Source organism: Rhinolophus sinicus, linkage group LG10 (genome assembly GCF_036562045.2).
Source record: "Rhinolophus sinicus isolate RSC01 linkage group LG10, ASM3656204v1, whole genome shotgun sequence".
Taxonomy (NCBI): Eukaryota; Metazoa; Chordata; class Mammalia; order Chiroptera; family Rhinolophidae; genus Rhinolophus; species Rhinolophus sinicus.
The window spans coordinates 55,265,378-55,293,174 of NC_133759.1; the positions used below are offsets into that span (position 1 = coordinate 55,265,378).

Here is a 27,797-nt window from a genome sequence, read left to right on the forward strand (position 1 = left end):
ATAAGTTTCAGTAATCTATTTTACTTAAAAAAACAAAGTCATGGCTCTATATTAGGTCTGTTCATCACTGTTCAGATGATGAAAAATATATTTTTTTGTAGTTGGAACAATAAGTACATTTGAATATGATAGAATAGGTAATTTACTGTAATATAATCATTATGTGTGAGGTTAGCTCAGTATCAAACAACGGGAGGGAGCGTTTGTAATGAAGTAGTTACGTAGGAATGTACTTCTTGATTCTACTTTTTGGGACACTCACTAAGTACATTTTACTACAATTAATTGAAATACAGGCACAAAGGACATGAGAGGCTGGTTGGAATATTTAATTACTTTAACTAGAATTTGATAGTTTTGCCCATTGTAGGCACAAGAAAGATAAAGATTTATTCATTTTAGACTATTGTGTGGGTTTTAATGCTCTTAAGTGTTCTTTAAAACTTAGAGAAAATTATGCTTGATAACGATTTTGCCATCCTTGAGGGATCTTTAATTAGTTTGTTGTATGAGAAGTTATAATAGATATAAACAGCCTATTTAACTGCTTGTCTGCCATTCTGGGAGAAATATGCATCCTGGATTTGAAAACATGAATACCTATTATTTATTTTTATTGGGCTTATTTTTGGCATTAACTTGGGCAGAGAACTAGGACTCTTTATAGGCGGGCTCATTCATCCATCATCTTAAGTAATTTTTATTCTGGCACTATGGAAACAGAATTTCTTTGTCCTGATGTTTTGTTTTCCATTTTGTGTGGAAGCTGACCAATTCTCCCAGGCTTGTAAGTCCCTTGGAATGACCTAGTATTGGACATACAGTTAGAATCAGAAATGCCCTCAAGTGTCACTACACTATTTTGCTGTGAGTACAAGATGTCCTACCATGTCATAGACAGAAGTTTGGGCTGGTTTCATAAATTTCCTGGTTTCACCTCCACATAACCTCTGCCATTTAACCACTTTCTCTATAGGAGACCATGACATAGCTGGGAGCAGTGGCCATTGTTGGTTCAGCATGGTAAGATGAAACTGAAATGTGGAAGGATGTTGTAGTTATTTTGAAATGCTTTTAGAGACTCCCTGTCTTCCTTTCTTGGTGGGTACCTCAGACTTCCATTTGATATACAAATGCATATGTAAATGCACCACCTTTGTTAAAAACAGCAAGACATTAGTTGTGTACGCTGTAATTTCAGTTCTGGTGTTTGCAATTATGGAAAAAAAAGATGGGCTATCAATAGGTAACTGCGTTTATTTTTATCCCATGCAGATTCAGTAACCCTTCTCTCTGACTGTAAAACCAAAGAAAAGACATCTATGTCAAGATGTTATTTAATGTAATGTTTAGAGGAGCTGGTCTCTTTGTATGAAAAATGTTCAGCCTACAAATTAACACAGAAGAGTTAACACAGCTTAAAACTCTATTTTTGCCCCCAAGTCAAAATTTCTATGAAATCCTGAGAGTAAGGATTACATAGAAACTTCCTGAAGATTATAGTTAAGGCTGATGGGATACACATCTGCTTTTATATTCCCAGAATAAAACCATTTCTTGTTACAAACTACCGTGTTTCTCCGAAAATAAGACCTAGCTGGACCATCAGCTCTAATGCGTCTTTTGGAGCAAAAATTAATATAATACCCGGTCTTATTTTACTATAAGACCGAGTATAATATATTATAGTATATACTGAGTCTTAAATTAATTTTTGCTCTAAAAGACACATGAGAGCTGATTGTCTGGCTAGTTCTTACTTTTGGGGAAACACGGTATGTCCGGTGGCTCTGGGAAATGAAATTATGTACATAGGAAACAGTTGTGTTTATATCTCCAGTGGTAGATAACTCTTAGGATATTTTTATAGGAGAGGATTGGGCCTTTGGGTCTGGAAACATTTTTATCTTTTTCACTTTAGGCTGGAAATGAGGTATGCTTGGTAGAAGTTCTGAGAGGTGATAGAGTTTATGAAAACTTCCTGATGAAAATACCTGTCACTCATTTAGTTCTCTGCTTAGCAACCAGATTCCTGCTGCTGAGTGAGACCTAAGCATAGCTGGCTAGTTAATGCTGCTATTGGTTTTGAAATCTGCTTTCAGTGTGTCAAAATTGAGAAACTCAAATTGTCCTGGATGATGGGAGTAGTTGGGTTTTTCCTTTCCAAACTCATTTCGTGATTACAGTATCCAGATCCTTGAAGGTGCCTGAGTTTGGTATTCCTCGTGCTCAGGTTTGTTCGCGCTCATGCGTGTGTGGGTGTGTGCCTATGTGTGTTGGTCAAACTTGCACTAGAGACAACCTCTTTGACTAGCATTGGGTACCAGTGGACACTACTACGTTATCCTTTGTGTCTTCTACACTTGTTCCATCACTGCGGTCACAGTTCCTTGGAGCACTGTAACACCACTAAAAACCCTGCTGACAGACACCTTCAGCTCCATAAACCATAGTGGGCTTGGTGCTGTAGAACTTGGTAGAATATATGTTTGCAGAACACCAACTCCTCCCTCTTGTGAGTCACATGATAAGTATAGGCAGACTTACACTTATTGTCTATTCTGAAGAGTGAGACTACATATTTTCATAAGCATGCTCCATTTTTAATTGTGTAGTTAAGTTGCTGACATAAGCAAGTATGCAATTTCACATTAAGGTAAGGATCCGTAAAGGCATGCATTTGCATAATTTAATTTTCTGCACAGAAGATATTGAAAATCAATAGCATGATTCATGGCCTCACCATGTCATTGCCATGCCGCTCTTGGTTGGCTGTATGAGTTTAGAAGAATACACACAATATTAAAATTGATTGAATTTCACGGGCTGATTCTGTATCTTTACCACACATTTTTAATATACTCGATACACCTTTTTGACTGCTGCTCAAATAATAATGTTTAAAAGTTATTTTTTAAAAAAACTTGTCTATGATTAAAATACATTTTGGACTTAAGATTTTTTTTTTTTAAATGTGCAAGTGCCAGTGGTACATGATTATGTTCTTATTCAGGGAAAAATCACATTACTTGACATTGATGAATTAAAAGGGAAAACCAAGTATAGTAATCTTTAATGAATAGTTTATGTGTTAAATAGAAATCTGGTGCTAGAGTGATAAAATCCTTTACTACCCTGTTCGTTTCTGAGTTGCCTCTCTTAGGGGTGGCTTATGAGGTCCTTGTGGTCATTCCTTCCAGGTTCATGTGGTAGGTGTTTGTTGTTTGTAACAGGTGGGCAGTGCCTAGAAAGTGAGACAGTAGAGGAGAAAGTAGTGTTTTTGCTTGTGGCTTATTATATAAACACAGACATGCACACACACACACACACACACACACACACACACACACTTACCCCAACACAGACACCATCAACCTTTCTATTTCTTGTTTATAGATTTAGTCATTCAATCACTCACTCACTAATTATTGATCACATACCATATGCCAGGCTCCATCCAGGGTGGTAGGTGAGAGTTCTTGTCTTCATGGAGTATGGAACCCTTCATAGGCTATGCAGCATACCCTTCAAAAACAGGTTTTCCTGCCCATTCTTACCTTGCCGTGTCCAACCCACATTGTACTTCAGTATTCCGGGGGGTGAAATGAAGACAGGATTAAGCCACCTTCCGTGGGATGGCCCTGTCCCCTATGTTACTTCTTGCAAGTAGGTCTGTATACAGCAAGATCACACCTCTTACCTTTGTCCCACGTTGAGCCACCTTTAAGACAGGTAGTTCTAGCGCTCAGCTCAGATTCCTTACACCACGGTGTGATCTATGTGGATGGCTGGGAAGGTATTTGCTCTCTGGGGTAGAGGTTCTACTACTTTGTAGTGTTGGGAGGACCTTCTGATAATGGACCTCGCTAGCTTCTTGAATTCAATATATCTTTACATTGAATTCGCTTTTTCACTAATTGTTTAGTGGGCTCAGGGAGCTGGCAGGTGTGGGACCCCAAGGCCTATGGCCTATATCCAGTCTAGTTAAAGACTTGGCATTATGGTCTACTTCAAGTACTTGGAAGCTCTCAGAGTTCCCCGATGAAGCTCTGGACTCAGTCGCTTTGCTTTCCTGACAGGATGGGTAATTTGCGGAAGCCACTCCAATGAGAGACACTGCTGGCAGACTTTGTCCCCCTTTGCCCCACCCTGATGTTCTCAAAGGTTTTGGGAAATGGAAAGCACCCCCTTTTCAGGGAGAAAAAAAAGGTGGAGAACCGGTAGAGGAGATTGTGATACTAGGTAACATCTAATGTGAAAGGTATAGGAATTAATACCCTTAACCTCATCGCTTCTTTACTTTGATACCCACCTGGTTCGTTTGTTTCTCAGTTTTCTGGCTAGACCTCTGGCTCAGTTCAAATCTGTGTGTCTATATTCTGAGGTTGACGCCACAGCGGGGTGGTTTCTGCAGTAGGCTGTTCGTTTCTGCACAGCCAGCTCTTCACTAGTGTTAGACCTTAGCCTGTCAAGTTATAGGCAGGAGGGGAGGAATCCAGCATGTCAGAGCTGAAGGGGACCCTAGGTCTAGCTCATCTGGGAGGTTTGTGCTTATCTCGGGCTTCAAAAGGGAACCACCTAGAGAATGTTTTTTAAGTGCTGACATCTGAGTCCCACCCTAGACCAATTAAACACCAGTCTCTGGAGGGTGAGAGTCCAAGCTGTAAAACTGGCCTTTTATGGATGGAGAACTTTGTGACCAGGAGTTGAAGAGACTTATTTGAAGGTTACTAAGATCACAGTGTGGGGACAGAGCCAGGAGAGCACTTTCCAGGCTCTCGGCCTCATGTGGAAAGGTACTGGCTTGGGTAGTAGATGGCCATCAGCTGTGATCAGATGGCCATCAGCTGTTACCAGTTAGCTATTAGCCACTAATATAACTGCCGTCGCTACGCTAGGGGGTTTAGTTGGTTGTCAGAGAAGCAGATGGTGGATAGCGGAGGGCGGCTAGCAAGTGGGGTTAGCAAGCTTGGATGGTGGATTGCGGATTGTGTGGATCCTACTTCCTGTGTCTCGCCTGCCGCCAGCAAGACTGGGGTGCAGGAAGACCCCTTGTTGGGGATATTTGCTTTAGTGTCTCGACTAGCCGCCAGCCAGAATATAGTGGTGTGACTCCTCTATCCATGGCTCCATTGGTGTTCCTTTTTGGCCTCACCATGTCCTGCGTTCTTGTGCGGGGAGTGGGACCACAGTTCCTGCATTACACACAGTTAGTGTCATTTGGGGATCTTCTGCATACAAGAGACAGAAAAGTAAGCTTTGGAAGGTAATTGGTTCATGTAAATACAGAGGGTGCCAAAAAATGCATATACATGACTTGTATTCATCTTTTGTTATCGGTGTATATTACAATTTTAATAAGATTTTTCCTTTCTTAAAAGTACATGCATTTTTTTAGGCACCCCCAATATAAAGCACCCATGGGTTTGGTTTTAAATTAGCTTTGTCTCTGGCTTAAATTTTGTCAACAGAAGTCATCTATAGATTTTCTTGCTTTGTTACATTTTTGTGGGCCTCTGCTGATCCCCTACTTGACCCTCACTCACCCCCTTGAGGCTTCAGGCTCATGTCATAATACCTTCGGGAAGAGAGAAGACTGTCTCCAATTGGCCAGTGTCTCCCCAAACATACCGCTGGGTGGGGTCAGGGCATAATTTACAGTAATTGACAGGCTTAAGCCAAACCTGGTCCACCCCTGGAGCTTCAGGGATGCAGGCAAGAGATCGTGGCTCTCCAGTCTGTGACTCCTGGCTGAGATAGTGGGGTATGACGATGACAAAAACAGTGTCTGCAGCAGGTTTTCAGGTGTTGAGAAGCACTACATGCCCTGTGCTGAGTTAGGTGCTCTGCTCACAGTAACTTGTGTTGTCTTCGTAACTATCCTATGGGGTTGGTACTTTGAGCTCTATTTTACAGACAACGAAACTGAGGCTCAACCACATACCCTAATGGAAACCACATGGATTACTCCCAAGGAAGGTCAAGACACTCTTTTACTCATTGTCCTGATACAGAAAGGAAGACTTATTTGGGAATAATTGTTTAAAGTGAACTAGCTCTAAGCTGCATAGTAGACAGATACATAAAAAAGTTTCCCATATGCATAGAAGATAAAGAAGCCTAACAGTTATTTATTTGGTGTGCTCTAGTGTATGAAATAAAAATAGATTAAGAGACTAGGAGATGGAGAATTTAATTTTTCAGTGCTAGAGGTTTAGAATTGTCAGCTTCCTGGTCTTTGAATAGCTCATCTGTAAAACTGTAGAATGGATTGGGAGGTAGGTACCTAAACCTTCATCATACTTTAAAATTGGGTTGTAACTCAGATTTTGACTTTGTCATTTAGGACCAGTGAGCATGCGTGACACCAGGTTTACTTTATAGATGTGTTTTAGGATTTTAGAGGATTCCCACCTCCCTCTGAAGGCTTCATCTGTGTGGAGCATCTTCGTTGTTTGTTCAGGCATTACTTCTCTTAAAACCAGTCTTTGCATTGACATGTAAGCATAAAGTACATGTTCCCTAATTTTCTTCGTGACTGTCAAATTGTCAACAAAGCTAATAATGCCTTCATGGTGAGATTATTATTATGATGATGATGATCAGTTTGACTAATTTGGAATAGAATATGTATTGTGTTTTCTTGGTGCCATCTTAATCTTTAATTGGATATACAGTTCCCCTAACCGTTTTCTTTGCTTTTTGAAAGCACATTTGATTTTGTTTGGGTGCATTTAAATGTGGACATAGACAGCTGGGATGTATTGTTTGAAGTGTAATTCCATTTCATTTTAGATTCTGGGCACCTGTGATATTTGTCTTTTTACACATCAGTGCATTCAGGTGTGGGCTCACAAAAGAAATTTGCATCCAAGATGGGATGGGAGGGGAGGGCTTCGAACACTGTAGCTAGCATTGAAGCTGGGATTCATTGAAGCTGGGATTCATTGGGCAGAAGATTGGATTCATTTTAAGTTTTTTAAAAAAATACATCATTAAGCGGTGTTTTCTGAGCATGTTGGCCTGGGAGAGTTTCAAATTTCATGTCCTCAAGTACAACAGGTGACTATTTGGAGTCCAAAGGATGTGGAGGCCTGATACTCCCCATGGGGAGTCTCCAGGGACTCAGACTGTGCTGTATGTGGAGGGTAGAGGGCCTGGCTTTGATGCAGGCATGCTGATGTTGGGTTCCCTACCTGCTGCATATTCGCCTGCGTGACTTGGGACCAGTAACTTAGTGTCTCTGAGCCTGAATACCTCCGTCTGCAAAAGAGATGGAGAGGATCAAATGAGGCTAGAGGCTATTAGCACTTAGGCCGTAGTTGGAACCAAAACCACAGGTTCAAGGTCAAGTTGTATGATGTTGGGCAAATTCAAGTTACTTAACTTCTCTAAGCTTCAGTTTGCATATCTATGGAATGGCCCTGTCATGCAGGGTGTCATGCAGGGTCTCTGGTCCCGCTCCCCACATAAGAACGCAGGATATGGTGAGGCCAAAAAGGAACACCCACGGAGCCATAGATAGGGGAGTCATACCACTATGGTCTCGCTGGTGGCTGGGTTGGAGACACAGGAAGCAGGAACCACAGGATCCGCAACCTGCCATCTGCTTTTCTGCCAACCAACCAACCAACCCCACTTGCTAGCTGCAGTCCACCGTGCTAACTGCAACCTGCTCTTGCTAGCTCAGCCCCCATTTTCTTGCTAGCCCCCATTTTGCTGCTAGCGTAGCCACAGCAGTTATATTAGTGGCCAATGGCTCACTGGTTACAGCTGATGGCCAACTAGCCACAGCTGATGGTCTTCCAATCACAGTTGATGGCCATTTACTACCTGAGCCAACACCTTTCCATGTGAGATCGAGAGCCTGGAAACTGCACTCCTGGCTCTGTCCCCACAGGTCCCATTATTGGAATAATTGTGTCTTCTACCTGGTTGTCTTTTTTCGATTAAATAAGATACTGCATATAAAGGGCTTAGTGTATTGTGCTTCTTGGCACAAAGTCAAGACTTATTGTAAGCTGTGATTAATACTAATAGTAACCGTGGTAATTTTTGTAGGGTCTCCTATAGTTGTTTTTCTGTATAACCAGGGGATTCTATTCAATTATTCCAAGGTCTGTGCTTCTAGGAAGTCACCCAGTTGTGTGCACTTGAAACCTTCCTGTGTCTACTGGGGGCGATGACTGTCTCATGTGGCTCTCCCTGTCTTCCAGCGCTGACAGAAGGCTACGTTGGGGCTCTGCAGGAGAACAGACACGGCAGCTCAGCGCAGATCCGCAGGCGCAAGGCTTCCGGGGACCCTTACTGGGCCTACTCTGGTAAGTTGACTTGGTCTGACCAGGGTCAGCAGGCCAGTTCACATCCCATTCAACTCACTCAAAAGCACACTCTGAATCACTTTTCATGCCTGACTTCTGTTTGCTCAAACCTTTTGTAGTTTCCTAAAAGCTGAAATCTTCAAGACTGTTTTTCCTCAAGGTTATATTAAGTACTTTATCTCTCCCACCTGTTTTCTCAACCTGCTTTTTCCCCTCAATTTATTTTCTGAACTTGTTAATGGGTTAGTGTACCAAACTTGTAATTTTCCAAAAGACACAGCCTTTTCTGTCTTTTCAGTGACCGTGATTTCAGAGAGCAGAAAATACAAGGCTAGTCTTGAGTTGCTAAATATCTGCTAAATATTATAAAGCATCCCCTATCAAAGTAATCTATTATGGTTCAATCTAAAAAAGTGCAACTTTATTTTCAAATCAGATCTTCTTAGTTGAATATACTTCAGCCTTCTACTTGATGGTGTTCTGCAGTTCTTTTCATTTTTATTTTGACTTTCAGCCTTTGAGCCAGTGAAGAGAGAGAAAGAGCAGTATTATAACCATGTTGACTATTACATTGTAAATAACTTTCTTACATTTTAAGGGGGAAAAAAGTGGAAACCTACAAAAATACACAGAGCTTTCTAAAGTATGCCTCCAACAACTAGCAAATACATGATAGGTGGATTACTGTTTCTAAAAAAGATTTTGATGTTCAAAAATATACGGAAAATGTATTGCAGCCAATTAAGGAGGAATGCTTGAAGAAGATAGACCACTTTGGAAATTACGTTGGCACTGAATAATTCAAGTTCTTTGTATGAGAGGGCTTGGAGGCATGGAACATTAGTCTTAATAACAAATCTATATATTATGCAGTGTTGTTGCATACAGAACGCAAAGGTAAGGTATTATTTTCATAATGATACTCAGGTTCCAAATGCAGAAATTCTTCCTGCATATCCTCTTAAATTTATGTCAGTGTAAAATGAATAGGCCTGATCTTTAATTACACCTTATCTATTAGCTTTTTGCATCCTTTTGTCTATTGATAAATCTCCTGCCCCTACAGGGAGAATAGCCTATCTGTTTTGTTTTGCAAAGAACAGATAGTGATTCTGAAGTCTTCCATCACACCGGGTTCCTTGTGATTAGAATGATCTAATTAGAGCCTTTTTGTCAACATTTTTGATAAATGAAGGAAATAGGGAGATGAAAGCCAAACTTACGGGTGTGTATACATACATACATATACACATACTTATGCGTATCTATATCTTCTTGCCAAGAAATCCAAAGAAAATTTATCTTTTTGTACTCTATGGCTCCAATATCAGTTAGGAAGAGGCATAAAGTGGCCACTACTTATATTCATCAATTTAGAATAATAATGCTGTTAGTCAGGAAATTGGGAGTTACAGCCCATCAGCATCTCCAATTGAAAATGTCAGTGAAGGAATGAATGAAAGGCTTACACTTTTCCTATTACTTAGTTAAGAATGGACATAAGTGGCGTGGTTTTTGAGATGGAGCAGTTGTTTATATCATTAATTCTGGTGTATTTAATGAGTCTCCATTTTGTATTTCTGGAAAGCAATGTGTCTGCGCTTGGAAACTTCTGTCGGTGGACGGGCTGATAGTTCAACTTCAGGAGTTTGGCATACTTTTCTGTAAAGATGCATATATGCTTAGGCTTTGCAGGGCTTATGGTCTGTGTTGCAACTACACAGCTACCATTGTCGTGCAAAAGCAGCCATAGATAATACTGGACAAACTCACAGTGTTCTGATAAAATTTTTTTTATCAACATTGAAATTTGAATTTCATGTGTCAGTAAATATTATACTTCTTATTGATATTTGTTTCCCCTCAACCATTTAAAAGTATGGAAACCATTTATTTTTTTGCACCCCACAGTAAAATAGGTGGCCAGTTGAATAGGATCCATAGGCTATAGTTTGTGAACCCTGTTCTAATTTCTTCTGTGAAATTGGGTTAGGACTGTCGTATGAGAAATCCCCCAGAAAGATATGGACCGGTTTGGAAGAACCAGTGAAGTCACTTGCTGGGCATAATGCAGGAAATAAAGGAGAAGAAAAGAATGAGAGAAGTTTCCAATTGATGATACTGATAAAAGTGAACTGGCATCTTAAAATGATTAACCATAGAGCTGGGAGGACTATGGGCAGAGCTGGGCCCCTTGTTAACTCTCTAGTCCTGACTTCCTGTTGAAACTTTGTGGTAACTTCTGGGGGAGGGATCCATATATACATATATGTATATAATATATACAGAGGCCACCTGGGGAAGGGGCTCTATTTTTTTGCCCGTGGGCTGCTGGTTGGGAGGCCCGCCAGAGGAGTGCTTTCTCATACTGCTGTGGTGGTTTGTTTCTTTTTCTTTTTTGAATAAACCACCCTTTTGGTGGATTGTCTGGAAGTTATTTTGACCAGTTGACAATACAGAGTCCTCATGCTTTAAATTTTCTGAAAATTCCACCATATCAGTGGTTGCTTCACACCTGTGGGGGAGGAAAAATAAAATTTCTTCCTATCCTTAGAAGGTTCTTCTGGCTGAACTACTAATCCAAATGACAAGGCAGATTAACAGGAGAAAATCAAATTTTAATAAGTGTGCAAGGGGAATTCACATAAGCGTAAAAATTCCAAAGATAATAAGGCAAAATGAGGTATGCATGTCATTCTAGACAAAGGAAGGGTGTGGGAATTGGTGGTCTAGGACTTTGGAGGGCAGTAAGGCAATTTACAAGGCGGTGGAAAGAGTTTAATGTTTCATAAACAAATGTTTGTTGGGCCATCTTGAAACAATGGGACACAGAGGACTTTAATCAGAGGGGCCTTGCTGGGTTCTGTCACACACTAGTTCATATTAAACTGTAGTTATTGGTGATGGTAGCTCCCTTCCTGGAGCAGGTCCTCTCTCTCAGTTCTTTTACACAGTTAGGGGGAAGGCCAAAGTTTCTTTCTGAGTCTTCTGTTTCTTTTAAAAACCAACTTCATATAACCGATATCCCAAAAGGCATATTTTGAGGTAGCAAATTCAGCTTCCACTCTCACGAAGTGGTGAATATCGGTTCTCAGGTCAAGAAGACTTGGGGTCCATCAGAGACATTCCTTAGCATTTGGCAAATAGATAAAGAAAGGGCAGGAAGGAATAAGATTTGTTGCCTGTTCCTTTTGGCGCTTCAAACCAGAGCCTTAAAAGCACACTAAACCAGATGTCGGACTATTAGCTGCAGGTATATATTCCTTTAGCTGTTAAGTGTTGCCTGAAGAGTGGGGCTGCCAAACGAGAGCCTTGTTGTTTGTAGAGGGCAACGTTTTTTTAAATGTAGCAAAAGCAAAGCAGGACACTTCTGAAAGATTGGTTTAATAGTCCAGGTTTCAATCTCATGCCTCTAATTCACAGATTTGTCTTTGATCCTCCTAAGATAATGCCACTGATGCTTGGGGGTTTTATGGTGTGTGAAAGTATGAATTTTGAACTCATATAGACTACATTTCAAATCTAGGTTTTATCTCTTAATATCTTTATGAGGTTGGGAGGGTTATTTAATTGTCGGGAGCCTCAGTTTCCCCACCTTTGAAATAGGAATAATTACTACCACTTCCTTCATAGAGTTGTTATAGGGATGAAATGATATGATATGTATGAAAATTGAACAAATCCCTGTCGTAAAGTACCTAATATTACTTCTTGCTCTTTTTGACACTATTACTACTTTTGCTGCGATTGATGTTGTTGTTATTGGAATTCTCAGTAGGCAGCTATGATTGTCAGTGGGTGATTACTAGGTGATACTGACAGCTAAGCAAGTTGAATTATATCATTTATAATTCACAAGAATTACCCATTTGTGATATGGGAATGAGGGTTAAGCAAACTATCCTTAAGTTCAGAGGTTGGTTGGCAAACTACAAACCCCCTCCTGTTTTTCTGAGTAACATTTTATTGGAACACAGCCATGCCTATTCCGTTAGGTACTGTCTTCGGCTGGTTTCATGCTACAGCTGAGGAGTTGAGTAGTTGCCACATAGGCCTTTCACCAAAAAGTCTAGAATGTTATTATCTGGTCCTTTACAGAAAAGGTTTGCCAACTTCTGATCGCACTGATACAGCCTGGGTTTTTGAGCAGATGTTAGCCTGACTCAAACAGAAGTGTTCAGAGATTTGGAACATGTTTTTTTTTTTAAGCCCCTGGCCTTGCTCTTCCTTTGAGCTGTAATATCTGCAGCGAGTATTGTAGTTAGCATTCCTAGTGAGTCTGGTCCTGCTTTTGGAGAGGACTTGCAAGGAACAAAGATGTGCTGTGGGAGACGGATGAGGGAGATGGGTGGGTGCTGGCAGTTCTCGGGCCCCCTGGGTTACTGTGTCTTGCTCATTCATTAGGTTGCCTTTGTGTGGGTGGGTTTTGGGGAATGATACTGATCTGGTTACTCCAGTGGCATCCCACCCCAGTCACTTGAGGAGAGTTGCATTTCAGCTGTAGATAGCTTGTTTTTAGGATATTGTCACAATAGTAATTCACTAATAGTATTAGTGTAACTTTGCACTTTAGGACTAGCCAAGTTGCATTACCTTGGATAATACATACATCCTATTTATATTTGAAATGCCAAAAACTTGACGTCTGTAGGCTTATCAGACAATTCCATTGTGACCATCTACGGCTTTAGCATAGAGAACTGGAGGAGCCTGGAGATAATGTGTTCTGGACCCATTGTGATCATCTGAAGATTGGTTACCTCTCAGCTTCTTAATTTTGTCTGCTGTAAAAAGGTGGGTCGTAATATCTGAGTTCAATGAGAAAATATCATGAATAAGATATATGAAACAGCACATAAATGTAAGATATTACTGTTAACTGTTAATAATAGCAATGTAATTTCAAGATGGCTTTATATCTTTGGATTTATTTTCCTTATACCAAGATAGGGGAAAAGGTGGAAAGACCTTTTTAGGTATTTCATGCAGAATTACGCTGACAAAAAAAAAAAGGCAATAGTTCAAATTAGAGTGTTTCATTGGAAGTATTAAACCAATTTCTTTTCTGTTAATTTCACTTGACTAAGGTACAGATATTTTTCTGTGTTACTTGAGGTGATGACAGCTCATGAATTTTGGAGTTTGCCCAGAACTTCTGTAATTACTACACAAAAAATAACACATGCTAGGTAGGTCATCTTTGCCGGAAAGGGAAATGAGAGACAAATCTGGAACAAGTTCAACTGGAAATTTGAGACATTTTTATAAAGCTGTCTGTTTTCTCTCTTCCCCCTCAGAGACTTGGAGAAAAACAGGCTGCGGTTTCTCCTCCTACCCCATTTTAACTTATCCTATTTGTTTTTCTGCATTTTTAATACTCTGTATTTCATGTTCCTTCTGTGTAGATAGATTCTACGAATCAGAAGAAGGGGAACATTTCTCCTCTTTAGAGAAATCCAAAAGCGAGACATGCAATGACCAAAATTTCTTGCAAGAGGTATCTGGTGTTGTGGTAGGTGAAGGTCAGGCAGGATTATCCTAAGAGGCATTTGTGCCATGTCCAGGAAATTGTGGGAGGAGATATGCAAGGTCCTTCTGATTGTCCCCAGGGTTTGCTGCCTGGCTCAGCTGTAAAATGGAGATAAAAGCACACACCTTGCAGGATGGCTTTGAGGATTAGAGGTGATATTTGTAATAACCTGGTATAATTCTTGGCTTCTGTTCTGGAATGGAATAGGTATTACCTGTTTGGCTCTTAGTTATATGCCACCCCACTACACTTTTCATATAAGCATCTTGTTTTATTACACACACACAGGTATGCGTCTCATTTCCCCAGTTGAATGTAGAATCCTTGAAGACAAGGATTAGTATAGCTTATGCTTCCTTGTTTTTCCTGCTGTGTGTAAGAGTATTTCATTTTGTGCATGTTGGGTGCATATTTTTCAAGTGGGTGGATGGATGAATGGATGGATGGATAAATGAGCTCATGCCAGAGTCTGTGGTTCAGAACTCACTAACGGGATCCTGCCATGGAATTCAGATAAATTACTGGGTGATTTACAAAAGTTTTCGCTGTTGGATCCTTTTTAAGTAATGAGCTCCCCTGGTGAACTTAAGATATAATTAAATTCCTAAAATAACATTTCTATGCCTATTTTTAATAATGTTTATACAGGGTAAAGCAAAATATACATGCCTGCCGAAGTCTGCTTTTGTCATTAGAAGAATGGAAGGCACTATAGCACCTCAAAGTTCAATGTTAATGTTGTTATATTATTTGCCCCTCTCCTAAAGCCTCCTATGACGTCTCTTAAGTGAATCATTTCCCCAGACACTTCCTTTGCATTAGAGACCTTCTGATCTAATGGAACTACACTGTTGGGGAGGAATCAGCCTTAAGATCCATCTTCCCAGGTCCCAGCTCAAAAGTACCTCCACCTTGATGCTTAGCTTGACCCCTCTCTCTCTTACTCATCAGTCTCCCCTCTGTTTTTTACAATTAAAGTTTATCTTCTCTACAGTTCCCTATTAATCTATTTATAGTATGTCAGCAGAAGTTATTTATTCATTCAGTATACTTATTGATTGCTTATTGCATGTCAGGTGTTGTGCCCTATTGGGAGGGGCCATAGGAGCTCCTCAGCATTGCTGCTGCCAGATCCCAGACATTAAAGATGGGCAGGTGTTTGCCAGGCATGCAAAGGCCTTGGGGCGTGAAATGATCTGGCAGTGACTGGGGCACCGGAGGCAGCTCAGTCCGTCTAGAGCATACGGTCGGCTGGAGAGAGTTAAGGGACTAACGCAGAGTATTGGAGTTGTACCAGGGACAGTCCTTATGTTATCCTACTTGTGACTTAGGATGATAGGGAGTCGTTAAGGATTTCATGGTGGAAATGGATTTTACGTTTGAATAAGACCCCTGGTCGGAGGGTTAAGGATTGGTTATTGAGGAAGAGGGCAGGATGGAAAATGATGGGTTGTATCATCAGGGATTTGATAGGTAAAAGGAAAGGGCCCTTGGGAATTCATTACCATTAGCACATGGAAGAGAAAGCAAAGTGAAGTGTTCAGGATGATCCCCAGGAAGATTGAAGGTGACATTACATTTAGTTCAAAATGAGTAAATGAGGAATGGTGGTGAGTTGGTTATAAAGATTTAAACAAATTCGGACCTGTTGAGATGTGGTGGAGTGTTTATTCATCTTTTGTTCATTTCTTATTCATATGGTTCTATTCATATTTCTTACACCCTTTAAACTTTATACTCTTTGGGCAGAACCTGTCTGTAATTAATCTTTGTATTTCTCTGTTCCTACTTAAATGTGGAAGAGGAGGGCCTCAAGGTGGGAACACATTGTGAAACAAACCGTTTTTTCCTATAGGTACTCTTTTCTCTTTTACACTTGATCTGTGATTACAAAGATAGATAGGGTGAGAAAAAACACAGATGGTCACACACTAATCAGGACTTTATGTATAAAAGAAAAATGTGTTGCCATCTGCTTAGGATACCTTGAGCATTTTTCAGTACTTGGCTGGGTTTGGTTTTTTTCCTCTTCACTATTTGAAAGAAATTGTTCCTGCATCTTAGAGATTTCTTTTTTTGTTCTTTTAGAAAAAAACACTTTATTCTAGTCCTTGCCACCTGAGTTCTGACGTTTCTTGGAATCTTTTCTCTTGAGATGGTTTCACAATTGTGTGTAGAGTTAATTGATGCTATTGTATGTTATAAGAAGACGTCAATAAATTTCTTAGTGTCCTTGTGACCCTTGCAAAGCATATTAGGATGATGAAATACTGTTCAGTGCTGAGTTGATACCAAGTGATATGTGTCAGTGATAACAATTTCAATGGTTGCTATGATGGGACATTTAAAACGTGTAAATGGAAAGCTGAGAGTTTAGTTTTTAAATTGGCTGTGATGGTAGTGGATTGATGGAGCCTTTAAAAAATTATTTATTTATTTAAGTGTGTTCCTCCAGGACCCATCAGCTCCAAGTCAAGCAGTCGCCCCAGTTTAGTTGTGGAGGGCGCAGCTCACAGCGGCCCATGTGGGGATCCGACCGGCAAAGCTAGTGTTAAGAGCACTGTGCTCTAACTAACTGAGCCAACCGGCCACCCCTGGGATGGAGCCTTTTTGAACTGTTTAAAAACATATTTTTAAATTACAGTTGACATACAACATTATATTAATTTCAGGTGAACGACATATACCTTACGAAGTGATCCCCGTGATAAGTCTAGTACCCGCTTGGCACCGGACATAGTTCTTACGACATTATTGACTATATTCTCATCCTGTACGTTACATCTCCATGACTGATTTGATAACTGACAGTCTGTGCTTAATTCCCTTCACCTTTTTTTCCCTTTTCCCACAGCTCCCTATCTGGCTACCATCAGTTTGTTTTATATATGGGTTTGTTTCTGTCTTGTTTATTTATTATGTTTTTTAGATTCCACATATAGTGGAAATACGGTATTTGTCTCTTTGATTTATTTCACTTAGCATAATACCCTGTAGGTCCATCCAAGTTGTCGCAAATGGCAAGATTTCATTCTTTTTTATATCAGAGTAATAATCCATTGTATGTATGTACCACCTCTTCTTTATTGATGGAGACTTTTTGGAGGGCTTCTTTGCAATATTTGTGAAAATGTTAAATATTGATAGTCTTTGATCTAGCACTTGTAGGAATTGTCTTTCAGAAACACTGGGCATATCATATCCCCACAGTGGCATTGTGTTTAACAGCCTAAATAACCATCAGTAGGGACTTGGGTAATTATTGTACAACCTTATGATGGAATACTAACTAAACATCTACAAAATGAAATAGGTCGAGCTAGAAGATACATTAAAATAATAGGGTCAATAAGGTCCCATTAATGAACAGAGATCAAAAGTCTGGAGGTTACACACAAAAGTTAATTTTAGTTATCATTGAGAAATGAGGGATATTGCCTTTTTACATTTATGTTTCTCTAATATTGTAATATCATATAGACTTATATCTAGAATATTTAATTCCTTATACCACTACATTCATAGTGTTTTTTAAAATAATCCTTTTATTTTAGAATAGATGGCTGAATTATATGGAATTCAGGCAGTTTTCTTTGTAACAGTTTTGAGTGGAGAGAAAGCCAGAAGGAAAGCAAAAGTCTTTTTGTGTTCTCAATTGGCTGTATTTAAAATTTTTAGGTAGACATTTTCACTGGCATTTCAAATTTTATAAAATGCTGATATGAACCATGCAGAAATTAATGAACTGATAGTAACTCAGTTTGAACATCAAGATTTATTGAACAAAGCAGTAGATATTGACCCAGGCAGAGATGAAGTCAATATTTCCTTTGATATAACATAAATCCTAATATTCAGTAACTTATATATAAATTTAGTGGGTCTACAGAAGGCATATAGAGAGTTATCTATAAGTGTGTATTTTTTGTATCTGTGATGGATCTAAGTCACACATCTTTTTTCTAGTCATAAATTTCAAAGGATGATGTTCTCTCCTTTGCAATTATTTTCTTGGGGCCAGGACTGGGGTGCAGAGTGGAGGGACATAACTAATTTAAAGGTTCAAGGGGAAAATATACCTAGTCTCATACATGCCTAATAATGGGAAAGCAATTATTTGGCTGTGTGATTTACTTAAGGCTATTTGTCTTCCTTTCTAACTTAACAAAATATACTCATTTATTATATCTCATTTGGTCCATAAAACCCACTCTCTGACTACATAAAACGGGAATATTCAATCTTTCCCTTTGGATATTGTTAAGGTGTGATTTTTTTTGGGGGGGTAAATAAAATACTGATAATATATCATGCCGAATAACGCCAGATTGGCCCTTCTTTTGCTGAAATTATTAAGTTGAACTACACTCTTACTTCTTACCTTGTCTTGTCTCTTGGTGGGGTGAGCCCGCTGGCAATATAAAGTTAAGGGAGAGCTATTTCGGTGGACTGTGAACTTTCAATATTGCTAATACATAGCTGGAATAAGTGTCTAATGTGTACTAAAAGATTAAATTTTCTCTCTGTTTAAATGCAGAGGGGAACTCAGTTCACAAGGTTAAGTGTAATCTTGTACCTGAGCAAAAATGATGTGTTTTATATGGTCCTCTTGTGGTCAGTTCACCTGGAGGGTTCTTCCAGTCTGATGACAGTGTAAAATGCTGATGTTAGTCTTCAGTGGTTTCTTAAGTGATCCTGAAATTAACCTCATCTCCATCCCCAGCTGGTAATGTCTCATGACCCTATTTGAGATGAGTAGCATTAAGGTAATGTATCTTCTTGGTTGTCTCTGTTACTATTAAAATTTATCCTGTCCTCTTTTTTATATCAAACCCCATTTTTAAAATCATGTAACTAAGACCTTGTTGAGATTAAAAAACAAATCATGGGGTGGCCGGTTAGCTCAGTTGGTTAGAGCGTGGTGCTGGTAGCACCAAGGTGCTGGTTCGATCTCCGCATGGGCCACTGTGAGCTGGGCCCTCCTTTAAAACAAAACAAAACAAAAAAAAACAGAAATAAAAAATCTAAGTATTTATATAACTTAGAACCATCCCTTCTTTAGAGATGGTTTCTAGTGATATTACTTTTCTTTAATAATACTGTATAATGTATAATAACTAATGTTTTCCCTGAGTGTGTTATTGAATGAAATTTTATGTCATATGAAAACTGACTCTACTCTGATTTAAGGACTTGACCTTAACGCAATGAAGTCATTTTTTTATTGAGTTCTTTATCAAGGAGAAACTCAGAATTTGTTGCTAATAGGTCTAGAACACTTCTGTCCCTTGCGTACATATTAACAGAAACAGGTCTTCTCTCCCAGAGACTTCCGCTGTTAGAATATTTTAGAACTTAATCTTGTGATTTTCATTATTTCCTGGGACGCTTTATATGTGGCAGGACATGCTAATTTTCCATTTTGGTGTATTCAGTTTTTCGTTAATTATATATTTAAGATTTTATAACAAGTGAGCCAGTTTAAAGAAAGATTTTAACTTAGCAGTTGTACAGCTGGTATTCTAATATGGCAAAATAAGTCTTTTTCTCTAGGAGACATAATCACCATCTTAGAAGAATTGGAAACCTCTTACATGCCATACAGTCATCCTACATCCGTGATGTGAAAAATCACAAAGGGTATAAAGTTTCCTAGAATTGTGTTAAAAATTAAGGAAAATATTTAGTGCCCTAATTTTAAAAAGTATGGCCCATTGTATGTCCTGATTCTGGTACAGCCATATAAATTATTAAAAATCTTAAACTACCTCCTGGCCCAAGACCCCTGAATTTCCTCTCTCTCACCTACTTGGCCACTCCTCCCATTTGGGGACCTCCTCAGGATTAAGCAGTGGACCTCTAACCCATCCTCCACCATCCATTGTTAGGGGTTATTGCCTCTGATTTGTCAAATGATTTAAATATTTTCCCTGCTTATCACGATAGAGGCAATTTCAGAGAGTGAAAAGCTGGACTGTGGCAGTATTTTAGGGCATGTATTATGCTCTGCAGCCCACTGAGTGAATTTCGTTGACCATGACATCTTCCTTGGGCTTGGGAAGCCACTTGATCCAGATTTCCTGTTTATGTTGATCCATATTCTCGTAGTTTGAAGGCCATTCCCCGCGAGGAAAACAAGCTCCTTCTTGAAGCTGCATGGAAATTGGCTGCTTCCAAAGGTATCATTTAGTTTCTCTGTCCCAATTATTGTTGGCCTCTTTCCCTCCTGGAACCCATTTTTCTCTGTCCCACCCTTCCCCCCAGGTCTAGCTCTTAGGACAATGTTCTTCCTTTTAGCTGGGTGTGTATGCCATGAGTACATTTGGTATTGATTTGTCATTTTGAGAAATTTTAGCAGAAAAATGAAATATGAACCTCTACAAGGTTGTTTGACTAGTGTCTGTAAAGATGAGAGAAGCCATTTACAGTGTGTTTCTGCTTCTAGGACTCACTGTGATAATGAGGGGTATTTTCTTCTCGCTGTTCCAAGTACATAGTCCACACTCTCCTCTTGGGGGGTGATTTTGACACTTTTTGAAGGTCCTGTGGCTTTTACATTCTTCTACCACTTCCTAATGAGCTATCTTACAACATCCTTCTCGTGTAAAAATTGCCCTTTCTCTCACCATCCACTGGGGTGTGAAAAGGTACTTTTAACACTCATGGCCAATTGGACCAAGTACCTGCTGTGCCAGAAGGAACTAGTCACGATTTGCTTTCCTTTGTCATAGAAGTCCTCCCGGTTGGCAGTATTGCAAGGATTTTTCTCCCATATTCATCCGAAGTCATTTCCAGGAGCATATAAGTTATAAGGATTTGTTTTCATATGATACACCACCATGTTTTAGCTTCTGGAAGAGACCTCCAGATTCTCCTGGCTTAATAATGAGGGCAGTTTTCTGTTTCTCCTGTAGACAGATGCAGGGCACATCTAGACAGCAGCATCTTTGTACCTCCGCTATCTTTAAGGTACACTCCCGGTCCTTGCTCCTTTACCATCCTTAGGCAGTAGGGTTGGTCCTTAATATCACTTTCCTCAAGGCTGCACTATGTATGACTCGAGCAGTTCCAGCAGTCCAGTGCTGAGGTATAAAGTCCAGAGAAAGAAGAGAAAGCATCCCTTTCTTTTGTCTCTAAGAATAGCTAAAATACTCCTCAAAGCAACCAACCCCTGGCTAATCAATCCTTCAGTCTCATTGGTCAGAACTGGATCTCATGTGCACACTTAATCCAATCACTGGCAAGAGAAATGGGATTAGCGTGATTGGCCAAGACCAATCAGGATTTACCCAGAAGTAGCAGGGAGAATGGCTTTTGGACAAGTAGCCTATGGCACCTGCTGTCCTTTTTATCTTTTCCAGGTAGTAAAAGCTTAAGCAACTCTATGGTATGTAACAATGCAAGAAGTTATAGGAAAGAAATGTCTTTTGAAAGGAAAATTTAATTTCAGAAGCCTGATGTGGTACAAATAAAATAATAAAGCTTCATGAATTTGGGATCCTTTACAGTATTTGGAGTTGCACTGTCCAGTTCTGTCACTGCTGGTCATACGTGGTTATAAAATAAATAAAAAGTAATAAAAATTATATTAGCCAAATTTCATATTTTTAGTAGCCACAGATGGCTAGTGGCTACCATTTTACACAGCATAAGTATAGAACTCCATCTTTTGCAGAAAGCTCTATTGGACAGTACTGTTCAGAGGATTTAGACATTATAGAGAAGCCCGCAGGTAATGTTTATTGAGAGGTAGTGGGCTAGTTGCCTTGCCTGGCTTAATTGGTTTTCACACCAGCCCTCCAAGATATGCAGAAAGGGAAACCTTCTGTGTGGGGAAGTGGCTCCCTGGGGAGCAAGTCAGAGACCTGTCCAGAGCGCTGACACCTCTCTGCTGGCCCTGCCCTCCCAGCCACCGGAGCTGTTTGGAAGTGGAGCAACCTGATCCTTCCAAACATTCTTTTACGGGGAAAGCATTAGATGCAGATGTTGATTTGAGATCTTTTTGAAGAACTTGTACAAGCTCCAAGTGTACAAGCTTCTCAAATTCAGGAAGACCCCAGGCTTCTCAAATACAGAGCAGGCTGTGTGGTGCAGGATGGCTAAGCTATTACAGAATCAAGTGAAGGGTGTGGTGTTCAGTTTTCTTTGGAGATTGGAGAGGAGAAGTGGAAAACTTGGCAACTTGACCATTCCAGGAGTCTATACATGAAATCATTAAGAAATGAATCACAGCTCTGGTCGTGCTGAAAAGCCCACCTGTCACGTTGTGTTAAGGTGATGAATGATAGATAGCCACACGCAGTAAAGAGGTGGTGAGATTGCTTTTATTATTATTATTTTTGAGGTCCCTGGTGACTATTCTTTGTGTCAACCCTTTGATCTAAGAGGCTGGTATGAAATAATATTTGTCTCAGTGTTGTTAACCACGCAGGACCCCCGCAGAATAACTGATCAAGCCTCTGCAGCACCATGAGAAAATTGACAGTTACCCGGTATAAACCCTGATGAGTCACTTCAAAGCTGGGCATGTCTAACTATTACATTGTTTTGTATACCTGAAATTAATAAAACAACAAAGTAAAATAGATGAAGCACCCAAATAAATAAATAAATAAATAAATACAGACAGACAGAGAGTTGCATTAGATGATCAAAAAAAAGCAAGGCAGGGCATAACACACTTTCTTCAGTGATCACTTTTAACGAAGGGAGTGGAAAGGAAAATTGAGCTATGAATGGTGACTGACAGGTCATTTAGATCCAGCGTTTTGTCAGGTGTCCACAGCTTAATATTTGCTAGGAGTTATGTAAATGTTACAATAATGGCCACAGTTTCCTCCCAGAATGGATTTTTCACCATCTTTGTAGGTTTTAAACAAAAATTACATTGTGTGTGGGTGTAGAAATGTGTGTATATTTATCTACACATGTCACGGTGACTTTTTAACTTCTGCAGAGCAGATGGTTATTACGTGCTTGCTCAGTCTCACGCCCTCTTGTGCTTGTTTAGATATAAAGAAGGGTTCATGTGGTCCCTGCCCCCAGGGAGTTCAAAGTCGCTTTTCCTCTTTCTCTTTTGAAAACAAAATTTCATCATCAGTGACAGTCATTGACTTTAAAGGTTAAATATACCAAGATCTAATATATTTATCCTGTTACTCTTATTGTAGATCTACTGAGAGTTTGAAAAGGTGTCAGATCATTCATAGGACAGGCTGGCCCAGAAATATTCTTTCTTTAAATTGGAAGGGTAACATCTCACCAAAGTATTGACATATCCACTTAAATTGTGTTTGGATGTGGGTTGTCCAGCTCGCTTGGTCCCTGAAATTTGGAGCTCAAGTCTAGATGCCTATTGATGGCAAAAGTCACATGAGACGCACTTTTTTCCCCAAAGGGCTGGATGTTGGAATTATTGTAGCATGTTTTTATTACTCCGGATTTTTTCTCTCATTCTAGACTAATTCCAAAAGACTTTCTTCAGTCTTTGGTGTTGACAAGAGACTTTATTTTTGGAGTATTTTTTCTTTTAAGTCTTTTCTCTTAGATTTTGAGTCTAACCTGGCTGATTGATACCACATTTGCAGGTTCCCATCTATAGACGAATGGAGTAGATTGGAGATTTCAGATCTCTCTGGAAATACACACTGCATTACAAAAAGGAAAGTATGTTCCTATCACAAATGTATTATTTAACACCATTATTATATTAAAATAGGTTTTCCTCATTAAAAATGCTTGTTGTAAAACAGGTATTCATTATTAAAATATGTTACTTAGAACAGGAGGATTGCCACACTCCAGTTTTTTAGTAAGTGATTTTTTTAGTGGTGAGAAAGGTACACCATGCTCTTTATTTTCTTTCAGCTTATTCAGATACATAATGATTTCACTGTAGTAAATACTTTTTCCTAATTTTCCCTATGTAGACAACTCCAAAATTATTCTGAGTAATTTGTCTAAAAGGTAGCTCCAGTGAATTCAGCCCTTTGTAGAATACATTTTGCAGGATATTAAGAGCATTTCAATATTTTTTCAGGTTAATTGCTTAGCATTTAAGATGTTTTAAGTTATTTTAATAAATTAGGTACAGCTGTAATATAAAAGGTAGACTGAATATGCATTCAGAATTCAAAGGCACGTCAGTGGATCACAGAATTCTTAAAATACAAGTTCAGATGAATATTTGATACTAGATTTTGAGTTCTCATTACAGAACAGAATAGATTTATGCATTGAGAGGACATGAAATACACAGAAGGTGCCAAAAGTGCGAAAAAAGTGTATACACGTTTTAAGAAAGGAAAAGAAAATGTATTAAATTACGCTGATGGTAACCTCTTTGAGCACCTCTTGTAATTGCAGAAGTCCAAAGTGACTCGTATTCATCTTTTGTTGTTGGTATATATTATTAAAATTTTAATACAGTTTTTTTTTCTTTTCTTAAAATGTGTATGCATTTTTTGGCACCCTCTGTGATAATTAAAAATACTGATTTAAGATTCTTGTCTATAAAATACCAGCAATAAAAACCATTGTTAGAATCCATGTCTATGGTCTTAGAATTCGATTAAAAGACAGAGTTATTCATCAGAAAAGCCACCAGTCCCTCCCTTTATTATAACGAATCATGAATTTATGTCTCTGTAACTTCAGGTATGATGTACGTCCTTTTTTTGGTAGGTACATTTACTACTGGAATGAATTTTAGACATTGGGAGACTTTTACAGTTAGTTTAAATGTTAGTTATCTAAAGATTTAAATAATTTTACTGATATCTTGTTAGCCTCTGGAAGTAGAGTTTCTATGAAAACAAATATATGATCCGTCCAGAATTGTTCAAAAATCTCTGGGTTTACCTCCACTGAATCTCAGTGTAAGCTGTCTTTGGCAAGGAGCCCAGTAAAGGTGGTTGCTCAGTGTTGTCCCAAAGTCTGTACCTGGATCACTAGTTAATAGGCTTTTTATGGCAGGAGGGTCCCGTGGCCAAGGAAGATTGGGACTTGCTGAGAGGAACATAATAATTCAGGTTTCTTTACTGCAGGACTTCTCAGAGCCTTTAATATTCCACTCTTAATATTGAACTGGACACTTCACCTTTACTCTGCACTCACACACTGCATTAGGCAGGGAGGGGAAAGACGCAGAGGGCTGTTTGTGGGAGAGTATGGGTAGGAGATGGGTTCTCAGGAGCTGCATCAGTCTTCTGTCATCATTATTTCCTAACAGCCTAAGAGGGCTTTGCTGGTGTTACAGAGTATGGGTACAGGGGAATTTCAGTCTGCAATGATGAGTTTCACATGATTCACATCAACTCTGAAGTAAAATACAGTGATATGCTTGGTTAAAGGAAAAGCCATGCCAGTGTACATCACATATATTTTCCTCTTTCTTCCTTACTTATTGGAAATGGAGCATTTGTGTATGAAAGAATTCCTTGGGGGATGAAATGCCATTTAGTTTAATGTGATGAAAATATGTATTCAAGTTGCCATAGATGGAAATATTTACTAGAAATGACTACATTTAAATATATGGACATGTGTTTTGTATAATACCCTCCTTAAAAGGGTCATGATGTATGGGAATGTGGGATGGTTTTATGTCATATTGAATTTGGGAAGTAATAGAATTGTCACCAACCAATGGTTCGATGAAAGGAATAAACCCCCTGAGAACTTAATTTGTTATAAAAAGGAAGATTTTAATTAAGTCATTCTGCACGTGGTTGGGCCTCAGCAGTGAGGGTACCTGGAAACGTTAAGTTTGGAAATCGAATTTCTAGAAAGAAGAGGGAATTACTGTGATTGGAGAGTATGGAGAAAGAAAAATGATGACGTGAGTCTCTCATTTTGTTCTTCCTGGGGAAGCAGGGCAAAATCACTCTTGGTTGAAAATCACTGCTTTAGCGCATGTAAGACATATAATAATAGATAGTAGCAGTATATAATAGTGTAGAAATATTAGATAGAAAGAAAAGTTTACCATGGTATTTGACCTACAAGTTTATTTAGGTAATTGTGAAAGGTTCCTTATTGCAGGTGGGCGAGTTTTAAGTGTTATTTATTTATTTTTATTTTAACCATTTGTTACTATAAATACAGTGGCATAGAATTTATTTGCCTTTGGTTTGTGCCATATCAGCTCTGGAAAGCCTGGATGAACTTGATTGTAGCTCAGACTGAAGATGAAGAGCAATAAAGATTTGCCTAGTTAATGGGATATATATTTGCACCTGGGCTGTACAATTCACGTTTAAGGTTAATATTTAGCAATGAACGATTGGGTGTGTTTTTAGACTTTGTCTACCTTAGATGGATTATAGCCATAGTGCTTCATCTCACGTTTGCTTATGTGAAGAATTAACGATGCTGCCTGAATTAAATCAAAACCGTATATAAGGTCATCATGTTAATTCTCTGAATATGTTAGCCTACAGAATGTGCATCCATTCATCCATACATACATGTATTTTTTTTATGTATGGGGGAATGGGACTAATTCTTTGAATGCTTTTCTTTGCATGTCCTTCCCTGGCCCCCGCCCTTTCACCCATCCCCCCAAATTTAATTTTTGTTTCATTCAGATAATCTCTAGTTTTTGTGGAAATGGATTCATAAAGAATTTAAAATGAGCTGTAGTTTGAGACCTTCTTTTAGAAAAATGGAAATTACGTTAATATGGGTTAGAATTTTACCTAGAATTATAGCTTAGTAACTCTTAATATTATTTTCAGATTTGTATTTTAATGCGATTAAAAGTTGCCTTTTTCAATTTTGGAGCAGAATGAAACCGTTTTTTTACTTGTCTTGTACCTGCCAAGCAATATTTTTTCTTTGGCATGGACACCGGTGCCCTTTGTGACACCTCTTTTTACTTTCTACCTTTGTGCCGTGGGCTTTTAACTTCAGTTTGGCACCACTTTCTCCCTTCCCTCTTTACCTCCCAATGGATCTAGAGAAGGTGCCCCTTTCTCTGGCTCTTGTATCTCTCCAGGGACAGCTGCAGCTCACCATTTGCAATGGCCTCCTTTATTTTTCCTTCTATTTGTCTTTCATATTTGGGGAGGTTGGTGAGGTGGGAGGTGTCATGTTCAATAAAAAGAAAGTGGACTCTTATCTCTTTTACACTGTACGGTGCCTTTTTAAAAAATCAGAAGAAAGAGAAAATAAGATGCATTATGATGAAACTTTGACACTTGACCATAATGAAGCTTTTAATTTCCATAATGTTGAGTAGAGACTGGAAAATGTGCCAAATCTTTTACTCTGTGTTCAACTCAGGTTTACTCTGGCACCTAAAATGGGAGAAGAAAAGGGTTGTTGAAACTTCAGGGCTTTTTGTCTTTTTAAAAACTTTCTATGTATGTTAAAAGGCACATTAATTTTGTATCCTGGTAGTTATTTGAGTTTAATTTATACTATAAGAGCTGACCTTTACAGGTGACTTCTGTCTACGCATTCACTCACACTTAAAGATCATTAAGATGCTGGGGTTATTAATTGAATCTTTTGGCTTTCCTCATAACTTATTTTGTTTTGCATACTAATTACAGTGGAGATCAGATATAAATCCTAAAACACCAAAAATAATTATTTATGCCTACACAATTCGTATTTTCCACCTTGGCTTAATGTGTTCCCTATTTTAGTGAACTGTCTTTGGAATAATGTTAAAGTGATATCCCTTCTCCCCCGTCCCCCTCTCTTTTCTTTCTTGAACCACAGTAGTGTTGGGGTAGCTTGAATTGAGCGCAAAACTGTGGTAACTATTCTAACATTTAGTCACGTGCGTGTGTGCGTGCGAATACACACATACAAAACACTTTCATAGCATTCTCTTTTTAACCATTTTATTTTTGGTAACATTCTTTTTACAGTGTTGAGTAGTTATTCATGTGAGTCAATAAATACAGCATGTTTTTTAAAAATAACTGCATCTCGTT

At 39.0% G+C, this 27,797-nt stretch overlaps 1 protein-coding gene across 3 annotated transcripts in view; it reads left to right on the forward strand.

Annotated features, from left to right (window-relative positions):
* Nucleotides 1-27,797, forward strand: part of PTPRG (protein tyrosine phosphatase receptor type G) — a 692,573-nt gene that overhangs the window by 177,946 nt on the left and 486,830 nt on the right. For all 3 annotated transcript variants that reach the window (XM_019728372.2, XM_019728373.2, XM_019728374.2), the window contains exon 2: nt 8,217-8,321. In XM_019728372.2, the coding sequence (XP_019583931.2) occupies nt 8,217-8,321 (105 nt within the window). The remainder of the gene's footprint in view (nt 1-8,216; nt 8,322-27,797) is intronic.